General features: G+C 35.9%; 1 protein-coding gene across 1 annotated transcript in view; it reads right to left on the reverse strand.

Moving 5' to 3' along the window:
- The window catches only part of GABRG3 (gamma-aminobutyric acid type A receptor gamma3 subunit), an 802,344-nt gene that overhangs the window by 777,974 nt on the left and 4,055 nt on the right, over nucleotides 1–20,315 (reverse strand). Inside the window, exon 2 of the mRNA XM_027856641.1 lies at nucleotides 17,392–17,540. Coding sequence (XP_027712442.1) covers nucleotides 17,392–17,540 — 149 coding nt within the window. The remainder of the gene's footprint in view (nucleotides 1–17,391; nucleotides 17,541–20,315) is intronic.

Genomic DNA, 20,315 nt, shown 5'->3' on the forward strand with positions numbered 1-20,315 from the left:
ATATAAACAGGTAGTTTTCAGAAGAAGAAATCAAAAGTATCTATAGGAACATGAAGAAGTGCTCTAAATCACTTTTGATTAGAGAAATGCAAATTAAAATAATTCTGAGGTAACACCTCATACCTATCAGATTGGCTTATATGACAAAAAAGGAAAATAATAAATGTTGGAAAAGATACGGGAAAATTGTAATACTAATGCACTGTTGGTGGAGTTGTGAACTGATCCAACCATTCTGGAGAGCAATTTGGAACTATGCCCAAAGGGCAACAAAACTGCATATCCTTTGATCCATCAATACCACTGCTAGGTCTGCATCCCAAAGAGATCATAAAAAGGGAAAAGGACCTACATGTGCAAAAATATTTATAGCAGCCCTTTTTGTGGTGGCAAGATATTAGAAATTAAGGGGATGCCTATCAATAAGGGAATGGCTGAACAAGCTGTGATATGAACGTAATGGAATTCCACTGTGCAATAAGAAATGATGAACAGGCAGATTTCAGAAAAATCTGGAAAGACTTTTATAACTGATGTGAAGTGAAATGAGCAGAACCAGAAGAACATTGTACACAGTGTCAGCAACATTGTGTGGTGATCAACTATGAATGACTCAGCTCTTCTCAGTAACACAATGATTCAAGATTAATACGAAAGACTCATGAAGGAAAATGCTATTCACATCCAGATATAGAATTAATGGACTCTGAATGCAGATCAAAGCATATTTTTTTCTTACTTTGTTCTTTTTCATGTTTTTTCCCTTTTCATCCATTTCTTCTTTCACAACTGTGACTAATACGGAAATGTTTTACATGATAGCACACATGTAACCTATATCAAATTGCCTACCATTTTTGGAAGAGGGGAAGGGAGTGAGGGATGGATAAAAATGTGGAACTCAAAATTTTGTAAAACTGAATGCTAAAATTTTCCTGACATATAACTGGGGGAAAAAATAAAATACTATTAAAAAAAGTAAAGGGGTTGACTTTGAGGGGGAATATGGTCACTTTTATGTCAGTCAGTATAAAGGAGCTAGAAGGTGGGGATGATAGTATGTCTTTAAAATCTTTTGATTTGAACTAATCATGAATAATAAAAAATAAATAACAGTTTACATTTGAACTAATAGTTCAAAAATACTGAATAGTAAAAAAAAAATAATAATTCAGGCTAGTAAACTATGTTGCAAACCTACAAAGTACCTTGAGTCTATGGCAACTTTGCCGAGTACCATACATCTTGAGAGTTAATTCCCCAAAGTGCTATACTCCTTAAAGGGCTTTTGTGCTCACCTCTCACTCCACCCCAATGTCTCAAACACAATTTGAACATGTTAGAATATTTCTTAAATTCAGAAACAGGGTTTTCCTCACATGTCCTTTAGGTAGAGTAAAGAATAGAGTTCTGATTTAAATGGTATGTGTTTTCCTTTAAACATGAAGATGATACTGCTGAGTTACTCTCCTCAGCGTGTGCATTTTGACATTTCCCAGGAGCAATGACAAATATGTTCTTTGTAAATGTTTAAGCATTATACAAATGTAACAATAGCAACAATAAAAATGACAATAGCTACCATTTTATAGTGATTACTTTGTGCCAGGTACTGTGCTAAGCACTTTGCAATTATTGTCTCATTTAATCCCCAAATGGTTCTGGGAGGAAGATGCTATTATTATCCTTATTTTACAGATGAGAAAACAGTACAACAACAGTTGTATGTTGTATAATGTATACATACCTACACATACATACATATACATATATACGTATGTATGTGTGTATATATATATTTAAGTTAAGACGTGTTGTTGTTTAGTCACATTCAACTCTTCATAACCCCATTTAGGGTTTTCTTGACAAAGATACTAGAATGGTTTGTCATTTCCTTCTCCCAACTCATTTGACAGGTGAGGAACCAAGGCAAGCAGTGTTAAGTGACTTGCCCAGGATCATACAGCTAGCAAATGTCTGAGGCTGGATTTGAACTCAGGAAGATGAATCTTCCTGATTCCAAGCCCAGTGCTCTATTCACTGCACCAACTAGCTGACTTTCATCTCCTAACTAATTTAGCCGACCAGCTATAAACAAAATGAGTAACATAAAGGGAGGTCTCATTGCAGGCAGTAGAAAAATAGCTACATTGTTCTGTCCAAGGAGTTTCAAGCATGTCCTGTGCTCAGCTTTTCTTGGAAATCTTCATGACATAAAGTCACAAAAGCCATTAACCATATATCTTATTACTCTCTTAAGTCATCTACAATTCAGTATATGTGACAGAATCAAAAAAAATATTAGTACTACATTGGGAACTCCATTCTCTACCCTCTCCTCAGACCCTGCTATAAAACTAAGTTCAGCATTTCAGTCCTAAGAGCACTACTGATAGAACACCCACAGTGATACTGATTTCCCATAATAGAGGTTTATATTCCTAAACATAGACTGGAATGGAGTGAATGGAAATATCTTCCCATTTCATCACTGGTAACTGCAGAGCTTTAGTTGAATGCAAGCTCTGATTACTTACACAAAAATGGTTAGGCAAATTGGCAGGAAGACAGGTAGCAAGGGAGAGATGCCAGGTATAGAAAGCCACTATTGCTCCCTTCATGACATTATAAAGTGCAAAATGTACTGTTTACCACCTGGGCCTTTGAGGCAATGGCCAATTGTCGCAAAGATACTGGTCCTGTAATGCCACTTTATTTTTAGGCAGGATTACCTTTTTAAGGAAAAAGTGGACAAATACTTAATGATAAAATCTATGCAATTGGAAAGTCAATTTCTCCCCCAACCCCCAAATTCCCCATCCCCTATCTAGCTTAAAGTTCTATTTTTAAAAGTTAATTTCTTTGGATTTTGAAGGGCTCAGATTGTCAATTTCTTCAAATATTCTTTAGATGAGGAATGCCTTATGCTTCATTAGCTGCTATTACATTTACTGAACAGTTAGCATAGTCATTTGTTCCTATGTCAGTTCTATTACTGGCAGAACTGTTTCAGGATGGGATAAAGCATAATAGAATACTTTTATGAAATACCTTCTCATATGGCAAATCATTTTCTTAACCACAATCCTATGAGGTGGATAATGCAGGTATCATTATAACCATTTTTCAGTTAAGGAAACAGGTTCAGAGAATTTTATTCAATAAATAAAGGGTGTCCCCAAAGATGTACAGTCTTAGGCTTTAATAATTTAAAACTTTTGGGACATTATGTATTTACTGAGTGCTTACTATATACACAGTGTGTGGGAATCAAGGGCATACATTAAATAGTTTCTGCCTTCAAGCATTTTACCTCACTCTGGGGTATGTGAACTTAAAAAAAAAAACCAACAAACAAAAACTTTTCAACTATCTTTTGATGTAACTGACATCCTCTGTAATCTGATGTATTTTATGCATTAAATCATATTGTTCTGAAAAAGTGACCAGAAGCCTTCACCTGACTACCCAGGGGGTACACACACACACACACACACACACACACACACACGCACACACACACATACATGCACTAAGAACTCCCAGATTAGAGGGATACAGTATGTACACATTTAGGGAAATGCAAACTTATTGAAAAGAGATAGCACTAGCAACTGAGGAAGAGAGGAAAGCTTAATGTGGCACCAAAGTATTTAATTGATTTTCCCACAGACATACCTTTAAGAAGTGTCAGTCTGAACTCAAGCCTTATATCGTTACTGCATGGCCTATTCTCTTTTTTCTGTCTCTCCTCAAAGTCCTGCCATGAATTTAATATCAGACAGAAGGTAAAAGGGAGGAAGACTCCAAAAACAAACCAACTACTTCAGAATTTTACCTGGGTCTACCCTTGGATTTAGGTTCTCTTACTACTTTTTGGCTTCTGGTTAATGGCCAAACCCCTTCTTTCTACAAATCCATACTGTCCTTGACCCTTAAGTGTAAACAACGGAGCATGGGACTCAAAGCAACTATTGGTATCAGAACTCTTGATCATTGTTTTTGGCATGAGAATGTGGAGAAATCAGAACCACTCTCTTTGGAAAAAGCTCCCTCTTCACCCATCTTACACCGGTTGGTGAAAGTGAAGGGCTAAACTTTGGAAGAGAACAGAAATGGTATAGGGAAGACAAAGGCAGAAATGTCACACATAACTAAAGCTTGATTTTGGTTGTATTAGTCCTTTTAAATGATTCAACTTCTAAGTTTAGTCACATTTAGATTTTAACTTGTAGTAATTTCCAAGTATCAAGGAGGTAGGTGGTATGACTGGATTCATGTATTATAACAGTATTCTGTTTCTTCAATCTTCCTTGTTTCTTTTCCCCTTACAAAAAAAAAGGAGGGGGAAATTTGATGGGAGAGGGTACAAATATAATGCCACTATTCCATTCTACTTTCATTTCCTCTCTCTGATTTTAGAAACAGCTGCCAAAACCCAATGCCTAGGCAAGCAATTTGAGAATTAAACAAAACAGCTAGATCAAGTAGTTTTATTTATAGAGATCGTGCATATGTGCCAACCCAGAAAAAGTGGAAGCATAGCAGAATGTGGGCCACTTGTACCCCTGCTTCCACTTTTGACTAGCTTTCTGTCATCACCCAATAGATCCCTTCTCCTGTTTATAGTAGTCACCAGAAAGAATTATCTCATTTTCAGATTGTAAGGATTGGAATAAGGTTATGTTTCCATTTCTAGAGTAATAAGTATACTTCACCAAGATGTCCAAGCAAATATTCTGAATATGAAACTCATCTTTACATTGCCATTCAATATTTGTGATATTCATGTTTATTTTAAGCCCTCTTTACCCTGGCTCCCATGGGTGCAAGCATTTATGCTAAATTTTCAGTGCTTGTCTCCAATCTATATTTATTGCTGATTATTTCCCTTTTCAACTCTTTTGCTGGGGTTGAATTATTTCTATTTAATTTTAAGTGTGGTTTTTAAATAAATCATTTGAAAGAATTTTAAAACTAATCTTATTTATTTTGGGGGCCAGTAAAAGTGCTATCAATTCCATTGAGCCTTAGCTGTCCTCATCCCTGCCACTTTATTCCAGATTCCGTTTTCCTATTGGAAGTCAGCCCTTCTCCCTTTGAATACTGTTAGTTCATTATTTAAATCTCTTTTATTCATTTTTGTTGCTATTCAGTTGTTTCAGTTGTGTCCAACTCTGTGATCCCATTTGGGTTTTCTTGGCAAAAATACTGGAGTGGTTTGTCTTTTCCTTCTCCAGATCATGGTACAGATGAAGAACTGAGGCAAACAGGATTAAATGACTTGCCCAGGATCACACAGCTATTAAATGTCTGAGCCTTGATTTGAACTCAGGAAGATGAGTCTTCCTGACTCCAGGCCTGACATTCTATCCACAACTCCACCTAGCTGCCCCATTACATTTACTCCCTAGTTTGTACATCATTTATTTATGTCATGGCTTTGCCTCTCTTTACATTCCATGAGCTCAAGGGCCTTGTCTTATTCATCTTTGGATTTCCTTCAAGGCAAACAGTATAAGTTACACTCAATAATTATTTACTGGAAAAATGTTTATTTCATGGATTGAAATGATCTGTCTCCACTGGGAGAATTATGTGGAATTTAATTCCACATGGGAATTAAAGCTGAAAGAAGCATTATGGGTCATCTATTTCAACCCTACTCTTTCCTCATTATAGATGAGAAAACTGATAACAAGAGAGATTAAGCAACTTATCAAAGGTCCAATAAGTAGTAAATAAAAGCTTGGATTTAAACTCAATCCTCAAACATAATATTCACCGCCCTTTCCACTATACCACACTGCTTTTATCCCAAAGGTTTTTTTTTTTTTACTTTATTCATATGTAAAGACACCTTGAAAAGACTTTATGATTTTATCTATTACTTGCTCAAATAATAGGGTAAATGTGATAAGGATTCATGGGGAAATTTTTATACAATAATTTTCTTCCGGATGACCTTTTCTATATAAATATATGCATAGAAAGGAAAAGTAAGCAAAACATCCTAGTATCTGGCCCAGATGACAGTGAACAATTACCTCCCTAAGAAGTTAAAAATGATTAGGATAACTTGCAAAGGTCTAAAGTATTGTTGGAAATTTAGAGTTTATATGTGTACCAGTTTGAATTACACTATTTTTGAGGTCAGAGTAATCCTAGCCTTCACTTAATCCTTAATATTTCCTTGTGTGTCTCTTGAACAGAGAAAAAAGTGTTTTGGTAGTTAGTGCTAAGGTGGCTGGGGCACCTCAAATCCATCACACAATCAGCAGGCTTCTTGATTGGTTGTGACAACAATTTTGAGATGGGGCAGATGAATCAATAGTTCCGGGTAGGCAAATATCAAAACATATCTGTAAAGCATGTTCTGGAAGATTCCATTTTCTTTTGGAGAAACCCCCATTGTTTAAAGATATCAGCCTAAAGAAGACCTTATCCTATAGTAGGCCTTTTGTTGTTGTTAGGTCATTCAGCCACATCCAACTCTTTATGACCCCATAGGCCATACTGTCTACTGGGTTTTCCTTGCAAAGATAATGGAGTGTTTTGCCATTTCCTTCTCCAATGGAGGTTATGTGATTTGACCAAGGTCACACAGTTAGTAGGTTTCTGAGGCTGCATTTTAATGCCGGTCTTCCTGACTCCAGGCCCTGTGCATTAGCTACTGATTCATCTAGTTTGCACCTAAAATATAATTTAAAAATCAAGGACTTTTAAACAACATGTTGTTCAGTCATATCCAACTCTTCATAATCCCATGGACCATAGCACTCCAATGTTTGGCCATGGGCAAAGATACTGGAGTAGTTTGCCATTTCTTTTTCCAGTGGATTAAGGCATACAGGTTAAATGACTTGTCCAAGATCACACAGTTAATGTATGAGGTCAGATTTAAATGCAGGTCTTTCTGATGCAAGGTGTAGCACTCTATCCACTGAGCTACCTAGATGCTTCTAAGAGTAGGTATAAGGAATCTTGATTAAGAATTAGATTAGGAAACTTGAGTTTCCTAGTCTCAAACCAGGTAGATTTCTTTTGTGTGTAAATTTAAATATTTTACTTTGTATTCTTGCTTAATATAAACATACATAAAATATGTATATATACGTGTTATATAAGCATGTATGCTTATAAACATGCACAAAGACATATATTGTGTGTGTATTACATGTATATATATATACAGGCCCACATATGTATGCATTGTGTATATTACATTATATAATATACACAAAAAAAAAACTCAAAGAAAAAACATTTATGGTCCAGAATGTGCAGAGAGAGGAGACAGAAGAGTATTAGAAAAGTAGGTAGGACTACTGTGATAAGAATACAGACACAGTAACAGCTGAAGAAAGGGAGCCAGATAATAATAATAATTCATGCTCATATAGGCCATTTGAAATACATTTCTTGCAATAACCCTATCAAGTGAGTAGTACAAGTATTACTGCTTTCATTTTTCAAACCTTTCAAAAAATCATCTTCAGAAGAAGGTTAAACAAGGTCACATAGCTCAATAAGAGGGAAAGTTCTTGTGACTGCAAACCCATTGTTCTTTCTACTATGTCACAGCTTCCATCTACAGGTAGTTGGAATTTGAGTGTGACATCTCTCAACTCAGGGAGTCAAGGTAGAAAGTCCCAGAATAAAACCAGTATTCTTGGATCCTTGGGGTAAGCTTCTATGACAAAGAGAATTTAGATATTAGTTAATTTAGATAGCCCTGGAGCTTGAAAATAAAGTACCCTGAATAAATTCCAAGCTAAGGAGCAGATACCCTGAACAGTAAGGCCTAAGGCCCAGGTCCAGGTCATTCACAAATCGATCTCTTTTCCCTTTTCTTTTGCTAATTCAGGGTTAGAAAAATATCCCTGGAGGAGAAAAAACAGAAATGGAAAAGAAATAATTTATTTTTACACAGACACTGATCAGAAATAGTTGCTAGTCAGGTATGATTTCAGTAAAACATTATCATTTAATGTGAGAAAAAATATTCAACAAGCTCACCCAGATAACAATGCTATATATGGTCATATCTGGCTAAAATTCTACACAATAGTCCTCAAATGAGAATAAAATTAATAATGGGTTATTATATTGGAAACTACATGTGGACTGAAGAATGGGCTTGAAAAGTCTCTTTTAGGTACATTGGGATAGTCAATTTGTTTATTAAGCACGTAATATGTGCCAGGCACTTGAGATACAAAAAAAGAAAAAGAAAGGATTCCAACACTCAAGACCTTATAATCTGATGCGAGAAGACAATGAAAAAAAAAAGAATTAGCATCTTGATAAAAAAAATCAAGAAATTCAGCACATCAGAAGAAAGAGACATTATTGCCTGATAACCCTAATAAAGCAATGGAGATTACTCATGTTCCTAAAGTAGAAGCATCCCCAAAATATAGTATGCTATATGGTAAAGAACTAGTAGAAAAGTGGAAATAAATTTGGAAATCATGAGATATTAGAGTCAATCATCTTTTTTCCTTGGGTGTGGGGTAGAAGTATTTTATAACTATGGAAGGAAATCATACCTCATTTTATTGTGGCATAATTTCAAATGTCATATGCAGTCAATAGGTATTAGGTCTGCACATCTATTTGTATTCAAGGGTTAACCTCTACAACAGATGATTTTAAAGCACATTTTAAATGCCTATGCTTTCGGGACCATAGATCAGGTTTTTCAAAATAGTAGGGAAAAAATACAATAAAGACTTATGATAGACACCTCATAGGTGAACCTGTTTTATAATGAGGTGCTTTCACATTCTTGAAGAACTAAGTCCACTTGGATGGATTTCAAGATGACCCTTAATGGGACTTATGCTAAACTCAATTCTAGAGAAAAAAGTTCTGTTGGTTTCCAACATGAACATCTGTGCCAAATACCAAAGGAATTTGTTACCTAAAATAATGAGAAATCTTGAGAGTAAGCTCATCTTCACAAAGTCACATTCAGCCAAGACAATGTGTCTTAACATGGGGTCCTTCAGGTACAAAATTAGTCTCTCATAGATATGACAGGTATAATTTCTGCACAAGATTTCTTCTTGCCTTATTTATGCACTTAAATTATTAACTTTGTAAGAAAATCAGTTAACTCCACAGTAATAGCTTTTTTTTTCAAGTAGAGCAGTTAAGATGTCTGTTTCCTCTCCTCCTACATCTGTTCTGATAGTCTACTGAATATATTTGAATTATTTTAGGGATACACAATTAATTGCCAAGCCACAAAAATCACCTGAATGTATTGTGAACTCTAATTTTGAAGCTAGATCTACATAAGAAAAGAGAAGTCAAAATTTCAGACACTTATCCAGATCATTCCATAATTAATGGAAATACTAGCTTGTATTGAACTAGCCATATTGTTTGTCCATTATCAGGACCAGTACTGCTTTGTGTACTCCTTTGTTGTTCAGTTGTTTCAGTCATGTCTAACTCTTCATGATCCTATTTAGGGTTTTCTTAGCAAAGATACCGGAGTGGTTTGCCACTTCCTTCTCCAGGTTTTTTATGGATGAGGAATTGAGGCAAACAGGGTTAAGTGATTTGCCCAGGGTCACACAATTAGAAAGTGTCTGAGTCTGAATTTGAACTCAGGAAGACAAGTCTTCCTGACTCCAGGCACAGCACTTTATCCATTTCACCACCTAGCTTCCCTTATGTACTCCTATGAACATATAAAATGTAAGGAGATTATCTGACCAGTGTGATTTTAAGGGTTCTTAAACTCACAAACATAACTCTTTAGCCACCCATTCTTCTGGAGAAAGAATGGTACAGTGGGATGGAGCACTAGCTTTTGAGTCAGGGAACTTGGATTCAAAGCTTGCCTCTGACTTACTATCTGTCTGACCCTAGGCAAGTCATTTATCCTCAGTTTCTTCATCTGTAAAATTAAGGAGATGAACAAGGTGACCTGTAATATCCCTTCTAGTTCTCTATCTATGATCTTATCTCTAAGAGATAGAAAGGGGAGAGGGGCAAAAAAAAAAATACCCTCCTTGAATGGAAAAAAATGCTTCATAGTTTTACAAATTTAGAGCTAGCAGGGACCTTGTGTATAGATATCTGTTGTCATTAATAAATACTTGAGCAGAGATTTCAATTCTTCATGTAAGTATCTATTATCTAAAAAGGCCAAAAGGAGATTCCTGAGAGAATAAAAAATGGTCTGGAAGAATGGTAATGGGGCAGGGGAGAATGAAGTTCTAATGGTTCACATTGGACAATCTGGCGCATTGAGGGCCCTGAACATGCAATAAGCAGTATTAGGATACTAGACATAGGTGAGAAGGGCACCAAAATTGTAGAGAAGGGTAGGTCAGGGAAATGAGCCAAAATGAATTTATACTTCACAATTTTAGCTCTACCTATAATGATCATTTTCACTGTATATTTGTTCTTGGTTTTAGTTTAACTATATGGGCCCAGTCTGGGAATCACTGAAAGCTTTCCACCTCTTTTCTGGCAGCAGAAAGATAGTGAGTAGTATTTAAGAATGCATGTAGTAGCAATTCTAATAATCTCCCTCTGTGCTTGCATACTATACCACCTTTTAACCAAAGATGTAAAATAGCTCAGAATAAAGACTAGTTCTAAAAATCATGTTTTAGGGCTATTGGTTTTGTTTTTTTTGTTGCCTTTCCTTTCATTGAACATTTATTATGCATCCACTGTGCATAGACAGTTGTGTAAATTCTAGAAGATATGCAAAGTATTGATAAGATGCCTCACAAAGTTTATAAAGTCAACTCTATCCTAAGAATACATAATATAAATAATGATAAATAATTCTTTTCATTTCATAGAAGATGGATTTTTCATCATTAGGGAGCAACTTTTATGGAAAAGGACCAGCCATCCCCAACAATATCTGGTTTTCTGCTACCCACAGGGCAGGCAATCCAGGGTGCTGAAGCAGCAAGGCACTCCAATGGAGAGACAGAGGAGGCATGTGCCAGGCAAGTCATATCACCATCACCACCTCCCTTTATATCTTTATGGAGGTAGCCTTCATCTCTATACCCAAAATCCTTGGGAATAGCAGTGCCCTAATGACTATCAGCTCTGCTTCTAGTGTGGCCCTATAGCCATCACTGAAAGGAAAAGTAACTGTGGAGGTGTCCAACTTTCTCACTATTATAGACATCAAGTACTGACCAGCAGGCATTGATGGACAGGCGAGCCTAAGAACCCTGAGTATTGCATCACTCCCCCAGCCATGAATCCTTCTTCAAGCAATGTCTTTAAAACCATCACCCTGGGAAGCAAGTCCCATGGATATGCCACCTGGCAATTGCTTCTGTAGGTGATACAGCCACAGCTCCTGAAAACTTGGAAAAGAAAGTCTGTACCACCAAAGTCCCTATAACTATCCCAAGATTCAACAAAAGAAATTCATAGGATTTTGCCAATGGAAATTACTTTAAAGATGATGGTTTCCAATTGGTTTTTATCACTGGACTCTAAGGATAAGCAGATTTTTCCAAATGACTCGCAGTTGAAACCTCCTATGTGTTTTGTCTTCCCCATTAGAATTTGAGACCCTTGAGATCAGGGGCTGTCTTAACTTTTTATTTCTCTCTCCCAGAACTTAGCAGAGTGCTTTGCATATAACAACCATTTCATAAATGCCTTTTCGTTCCTTCTTTTCTGGACTTGTACAATCACCCACAATAGCATAGCCCCCACCACAGTAAGGAACAAGCAGTCACTGCTGCCTTTTATGGAGAATGATCATAGCTAATCACAGAAAATCCAGAAGTAGGTTGGTTATTCTTTGTGCCTTTGTTTTGTACAGGGTCTTTGGAATGGTGTTTAATCATTCTTCATCTGCTAAGCAGACTCAAAGAATATTCTTTCTGTGGGGAATGCATGAATTAAATGAATACAATTTCTAAGCTACACATAAGAGAATCAGACAATGTATGAGAATTAATTTCTTATGATGGATTTTTTCTTTTTAATTGGGGAGAACATTGCCTATCAGATAAAATACAAATCTCTTATTTTAAGAATCAAGGTCTTCAACAATCTAATAACACTCTACCTTTCCAGATTTATTTCACTCTTTTTACTTTTGCCCCTCTAACTTTCTAGGCAAAATGGACTACTAAATGTTTCCTAATCTTACCTCGCTCCCTTTCCTGTTCATATTTCTGCAAGCCATCCTCTATCCAACCATTGGTTTATCAACAATCTAGGTATTGTTTTAAGTCCTGGGATGGAAAGACAAAAGCAATAGTAGTCCCTAACTTCAAGGCACTCACATTCTACTAATGAAGTCATGTACAAATATCAGTATAAAGAGAATATATGCAAAATGAAAACAAAGAGAAAATATTCTCTCCACATCTCCATTCATTGAAATCATCAGATCATAGAATCATAGATGGAGAGCTTGCTAGGACTTCCAGTGGTTATTTAACTCAACTCCTTAATTTTACAAATCAGGGAACTGAGGTGCAGAGAATCCTTTGAGGTTCAAATCTACCAACTTGACAGAGCTATTATCCCAATCCTCTTAAAGTGATCTTTCCTCACTCATATAAGATGAGAGGATCATGGCTGGAAGGTCTCTTAGAGATCACTTAATCAAACTCCATATTGCATATAAGGAAACTGAGACACATGGAGATTAAATAATTTACCCAAGGTCACACAGTAAATAGCAGAGGCTGGATTCGCATTTATTTATCATAATATTTTGTTGAAATCCTTCTATTTTCCTTATTGCATTCTGTCTCCTATCCTTTTAACAGTGTACATGTTTAATCCTTCTATTCAGATTTAAGTTCTTCTTTGGAGTTACAAGATAAGGTGATTGGACTAGATGACTTTAAAGTTATGACTGTAAGACTATGTTATTTTTCTTCTTTGTGTCCCAAATGCCTTGAACATACTAAATGTTTAATCTGTGCTAGTTGAATTAAACTGAATTGAGTTGAATTCATTAATCTGGGAATAGATACCATAGCAAATCAAGAATAATGAGAACAGAGACCTCTCTGGACCTTCTCTCTAAGGAAAGGGGATAGAAATCACACTCTTTAGTGACTACATATGTTTCTAAAAACATAGAGTATGAATGATATAGTTATATATTTAATTTGCTGAATTAAATTAAATGCAGGGGTTGTTTTCATGCCAAATAATAATAATAACAACAACAGCAGCAACCAAGTTTATATTGCTTACCATGTCAGGCATTTTGGTAAACACTTTACTATTATTCTCACATTTGATCCTCACAAAAACCCTCAAAGGGATGTGCTATTATTATTTTCAATATACAGATGAGGAACCTAAGTGAAACAGAATTAAAGTGACTTTGCCAGGGTCTCTCAGCTAGTAAGGATCTGAGATCATATTTGAACTCCTCTTCCTGACTCTAGGCCCAGTGCTTCAAAACAGAATTTCATCTTCAAATGTCTGTATTAACCTTTGTCTTTAGTTCAATCATGATTTTCTCAACAATAGATTGTTCAGATAGAGGAATATGCATCCTTATGTTTTATAGGCACACTTTACTTGAAGTCATTAACTTTTTCTATGAAAATGTTGTATTAGGCAAAACAAATTATGGGGATTAGGAGGCAGTTGCTTAGAACCAAAGGATTGATGCAGAAAATGGATAATGAACTGGACCAAAGGGCTTCATAGTGTTACAGTAGGAGTATTTTTTTTTATAATATATTGATGATGTTTTGAGAAACACCATATCTTGAGGGCAAATTCTATGCAGGGTATGTGTATATTTCTAGGAAATACATTCAAATCTCTTAAAACCCTTAGAGGAAAAAAAAAAGCTCTTACTTTTGCTTAGCTCTCAAATTCTCTATTAGAAGCTTTATCCTCCTCTAGCCTCATTCAGAGCACATGACAAGATTTCTTTCCAAGATAGATGATAGCCTACATAACCCTGAACTGGTAAAGGACGCATCTGAAGTATTACTTAGGATGATGGATAGTTAAAAACTTTACAGTAAAAACAGATACATACATAATGGAGAAGTTATCTGAGAATAGATGATAAGTGGGAAATATCCAGTACTTCATAAATATTATGATCACAATTCATATGAAAACTCATTAGTGGATTTCATATGAATACATTACCCCCACACACCATAAATGAGTTTTCCATTTCATTCTCCTTAGTGTTGACAACAATGGTAATATGACATCTTATATTTCTCTGGTGAATCTCAGCTGCTTCCTCTGGGCCACATATTTGTGAGGATGACAATTTGGATAAGGCACATTTATAGTCATGATGATGATGATGATGATGATGATTAGTCATTAATACACGCCCAACTCTTCCTGACCCCTTTTGGGGTTTTCTTGGTAAAGATACTGGAGTGGTTTGCCATTTCCTTCTGAGGCTGGATTTGAACTAAGGAAGAGGAGTCTTCCTGACTCCTGACTTCCTGACTCTAGGCCCAACATTCTATCCACTGCACCATCTAGCCACCCCTATAGTCACTAAGACAACATGATAAATCAGGAAGACTACTGGGCTTGGAGTCCAAGGACCTAACTTCAAGTCCCAACTCTGCCACTTACTACCTTTGTGAACTAGAGAAAGTCACTTAACTTCTCTGGGACTGTTGCCTCATCTGTAAAAGGAGGAGGGATGTACTAGATCACCTCTAAGGTACCTTCCAGCTCCAGATTTATGATTCTATGATCCTTGGAACTATGGGAACTGTCACTGAAAAGCACACCAACTTTCTTTGAGTGAGTCATACTGTTAGCATGATTTAAAGCAGTGTAGAGGACTATCACCAAAGACAAACTGGGTTAAATTTGAAACACCATTAAGAAAAGAATATAGATCTTAATATTTGGCAGGGAAGACTTTGATAAAGCAACATCACCTACCCCTAACTCCTTACCACATAACAAAAATAATAAGGCAAAGTAGTGTCTTCTTCTAGTAAAGCAATTTACTGTGCTATTGACTCTTTAATCCTGAATGAATATATGTTACAGCCACATCCTGGAACAGGCAGATAATGGCTACTCCCAATATAAATTAGGCAGACATATGAGTCATTGGCACCAAAGTCATAATAGACTTTAATCAGATCACCCTGTCATCCGAGAATGGGACTATATATAAGGTGAAACTATAAGACTGGAAACTACATCTAATTATACAACTTTCCTGTATACTTTCTTTGTTTATTGTCAATATTTGGGAGAAATATGAATTTCATTTTTTATATATAGAAAGGCTAATATACATTGTCCTGGAACTTGCCTCATTTCCAAAATATCTACATTAGTTCTCTGTAGTAGACTTATGGTGTATAACAACAAAGAGAAATGGAGCATTAGGACAAATAATCCAGATAAATCACATCATAGTAATTGTTTACATGGAATGTCAACAGAATTGAGGCAAAAGAATATTTAGCTTTGTATTATCCAGGAAATGCCTTCAGTTTTTAACTCATTAAGTAAAATATTTTGTGGAACAAGGTTTGGAATGATAAAAAAGTAACTCACATCATCTTCCCTTGCCTCTGAAAAAGATTACTAAACCATTCCAAATCAATAGTTACCCACTATTTAAAAATAAATTCTACAGAAGATTTCTGAGCTTCCCTACTGTTGTACCCCTTAATGGAATTCCTTTTTAAATTTCACCTAAATCCCTCTGCTCCATCTTTATTTCATGCCCTAATCTACTTCCTTCCACAGAAATGAAGAAAGGTTGCTCAACTTGATCTAATCAATATCCTTTTATATAAACTATTCTAGGAAAATTGCTTCCATTTTGTTTCATCAATACTGTTGCTGTTGTTGTTCAATCATTTCAGTAGTGTTCGACTCTTCGCTTGGGATTTTCTTGACAAAGATCCTGGAGCAGTTTGCCATTTACTTTTCCAGCTCATGGTCACACAGATAGTGTCTGAGGCTGACTTTGAATTCAGGTCTTTCTGACTCTGGGCCTGGTGCACTACCAGTGCACCACCTAGCTGCCCTTTCATCAGTACTAACAATGGCCAAATTCTTTTGTTGTTGCTCTTCAGCTTCCCTTTTGAAGAGGACCAATGACATCATGGGGTGATGTCTTGACTCACTTGTGATTTGGATTTAAGTGAGGCAGAGTTGCACAAAGTCCATTGAAGTCCAGTGACAAGACAGAAGTCTTGTCTGGCAGTGGTCCAGCAAGAAGTAGATGACCTTAGCATCTCTGATGTTTAATCAAGCTCTAAGCACTCTACCAGAATCATGGACCTTGTACAGAAGTAGAGTTGTTTCTGACACTTAATTATCTTTATCATCATCATCATCATCACCATTACCATCACAAGATACAATATATCATATAATATAGCATTTTAAGTTTTGCAAAGTACTTTATTTTGTTTAATCCCTACCAGAATTCTGTGAACTAGGTAAATATTCATAATAAGAGGTAAAGGCTACAAAATATCATAGACTAGAAGATAACTTAGGAACTGTCTAATCTAACCATCCCATTTTGCAGATAAGGAAACAGAAACATGAAGAAGTCCAGTAATTTGAACAGTTATGCAAGTAGTGAGAGAGCCACAACTAGAAATCACTTTTCTATTTTATTGTTCTTTCTACTGTTCCATCTAGCAACTAGCCCAGTGTGTATTCCTGTCCTTATACAAATAACCCTTGTAGTAGTTTCTGTACTACAAGGGCCCATATCAAGTAGAAAATGATGAGCCAAGGGCAGGGAAGACATGGTTTGGGTACTGACATCCTTTGGAAATTAGTCCCCTACAGTTCTTATGTACTTTTTATCATCAGTGAAGATAGTGAAGACTTTCGGTTATTCATGCCACCCTATCTCCAGGTGAAAAGTTATACTATAAGATTTACATGAACTGATTCAAAGTGAAGTAAGCAGAGCCAAGAAAAGAATGTAAACAATTACTACAACAATGCAAATGGAAACCACAACAATAATTCAATGTCTTGAAATTATAAAATTTATGTTTGGCACCAAAAAAGAGATATTAGAAGCCACCTTCCCCTACTCCTTTCAGAGGTGTGAGGTCCAAAGTTGTGGAATATTACATGTAATAGACTTTTTTGCTGATTGATCAGTCCTACTGATCTTTTTTTTCTTATTACACTTTAAAAAAAAGTCTTTGCTGTGAGGGAGGTCTCTCTGAAAGGAGAAGGGAGATATTAGAGAAATTATAAAAGCAAAATATATTAATAAAATATATTCTTACAAAAAGTTATGCCATTTGGCCAAATCAACTCACTCCATATTAGAAAGCATATTTTGAAATATCTCTTGGGATTTTTTCTAAAGCACCCTGCTTATGGTATCCTGTTCTATTTGAATAGCAAATAACAGCAACTCACATCCAATATCTGGCCTCAGCTTTTTGTCATATTCTCTTAGCAACTTGTTGAGTATAAGAGTCACATCAGTGTCTTGAGTTTTTGGAGCCAGGACCCACTTTTGGTTATAAGACAGATCTTCATATTCATCATCTTCAATCTTTCTGGACCTGTAATGAAAATTTAAGTGAAGCATTTAAATGGCATATAGCTGTTTCCTTCCTGTTAACAGGTCTTCTATTTTCTAGACTGTGAGTATTTCAGAGGATAGGTAGAAGAAATGAGAGAAGAGAAGTATGGGTACCACTAATTCCACCAGCTGCTGCTTTCCAGTCAAAGAGGGAGGAAGGACTTCACAGGAGAGATGGGAAGAATGGGATTGCTTATGTTTCTGTCTCCTTTTCATGAATTATTATATGTATTGACCAGAACAGAACTGTTGGAGAAATCATGTTTTAAAGATGACCACTGAAACAGCCAGCCTGTAGAAAACTTTAGGATTACTGACCACCAATATTTTTCTGTACCACACTTTGAAAGCCAGTGTTTGAGAATTCAATCTGACTGAAGTAAGCTCTGGAGGAATAAACATTTCTAGGAGTATTTTGCAGGGTTTCTCAGCTACAATTTTCATTGTTTTTCCTCCAAAGACAACATTTATTGCTGAAGCTAAGAATAGTCTGCTCAGGCTTTACCAATTGAAAATAATTGGGTAAACAGTTTCACTCCATTACTTCTCCCTGCAACTGAAATCAGAGAATTTATGCAGATATACTTGTGTTATAGGATTGGCATTTTTTTTCTCCTCCCAGTCCCCTTCATAATAGTTAACTTGTAAGAGAGTTCTTGGGTAGGTGAAAATCTTCCTGCAGCATTACTTGGCTCTTCCAACACACAACTGATTTATCTCTTGCACAGCAGGCTAATAAGGATATTAAAAATTTAATAATTTTAATACATTTTGATCATTTTGGTCCATTAATAAATGAATATATCCTCAAAAGAAGACTCCACTAGACTTCCAGAATACATTGTTAGTACTGTGAACCAGCTGGAAACATATTCCATTCAATCTAACTCAATGCATCCTGGTTCATAAATTGAGTATTTAGTGCCAGGCCCTGAGTGGGGCAATGTGGATACAAAGACAAAAATAAGATAATACCTGCCCTGAAGGAGCTTAATTTCTAAGGAGTAAAAGTGAGCCTGAGATCCAGCATATACACAAATCCAAATACAAGAAAATGTGAAGGGGACAGAGATCATTGATAACTAGGGGTGGGAGTCTCAAAAGACTTCCTACAGGTTGAAAGAATCCAAGTACATAGGGAAAATAATCTCAGCATAAATAGCTTATTTTCTGAGTGCTGGTCTAGTTAAAATTTAATAATACAGAGCTTTAAATGGAGTAGATTTTGCTGTCATCTTAAAGTGGGTGTTTCAAATGAATTTCCATTTAGCATGTACAAATAGACGGAAAAAAATAAATACTATTTACTTGGAGCTGGTTTTTCTTTTCCTTCCCAGAACCAACAAGTGTGTGTGTATGTGTGTGTGTGTGTATTATCCTTATACAGGATGGCATTAGAATCTCAGGTGAATTTGTCTTGAGTTATATTTGTCTGGTGTGGTTTTCTTTAGACTTTGTCTATGGAAGATTTCATAGCTCCTTCACCTCAAGATATGTATTTACATGACTGTCCTTGCTGGTTATCTTTTAATAAGCCCAATTAAAATTGACTGAACTATCCATATCTATAGAACCAGTACCTTGGTATTGAAAAGTCACACCATATGACTAATAAAAAAGTGTACATATATGTATACACATGTGTGTCTATATAAATATATGTGTAGATGAATATAAATATAGAGCTAAAACTCCATTTGCTTTTGATTTTGTTTTAAAAATACAATATATGACATTCTAAAACATTATATTTTATTGTATATGGTATTTTAAAAGCAAAATCACTTTCTTAATTTAAGCTTATTTAGGTGAATATTTAAAACAAGTTTTTATTCCTTGGCCTCATGTTTACTAAACAGTGGTGATAGTACTTGATGGATTGTTTGAGGCATTTGGCCAAGGACTGAAAAAAAGTGGTCATACATAAGATATAAAATGTATAATATTCAAATAAAGCACATAATTTAAAGTTGACTATTGTACTAAACAATTTATGTAATTTTTCTACATATTTAAGTAATAGTATTACTTTTATAAATATGTTCCACCTTTAAAATGAAAATTTTCCCTGTTGTTTAGCGATATTAATTTTAACATCTCATAGAAATCAACAGGGTATATGGTATAGCGGTTGGGATAAGAATAGTAATTTGGGATGTCATTAACCAATTAATCCCTGAAGGGCTTAGAAGATCAGGAAAGGATTATAGGCTCTTAGGACCGTCTAGTCCAGGGCTGGGGAACCTGCAGCCTCAAAGCCACATGTGGCCCTCTAGGTTCTCAAATGTGGCCCTGTGACTGAATCCAAACTTCACAGAACAAATCCTCTTAATAAAGGATTTGTTCTGTAAAGCTTGGACTCCATCAAAAGGCACCTCCAAGGACCTAGAAGGCCACATATGGCCTCTAGGCTGCAGGCTCCCCACCACTGATCTAGTCCAATACCCTTATGTTATGAATGAAGAAACTAATGTCCAGGGAGGCTAGGTGACTTAGACAACATCACTTATGAAGAATCAGAATTTGAGGTGAAGGTTAAATTCAGGTTCCCTTGCTTCAAAGCCAAGTCTCTTTCCATTGCATCACAGGACAAGAACATTTCTCAGATGATTGGCTGGAAGAATGGGAGTTCTGTTTGTCTTCCCTTTCCCTCTCCAATTCTCTCCTCTCTTCTCCCTTATTTATACTAGTGAACAAAAACATGTCTGTGTATCATCTATGTTAGTCAAAATAAACTTATTTTTAACTATCTCTT

This window comes from Vombatus ursinus, unplaced genomic scaffold, assembly GCF_900497805.2.
Source record: "Vombatus ursinus unplaced genomic scaffold, bare-nosed wombat genome assembly UNPS02011591.1, whole genome shotgun sequence".
Classification (NCBI taxonomy): Eukaryota; Metazoa; Chordata; class Mammalia; order Diprotodontia; family Vombatidae; genus Vombatus; species Vombatus ursinus.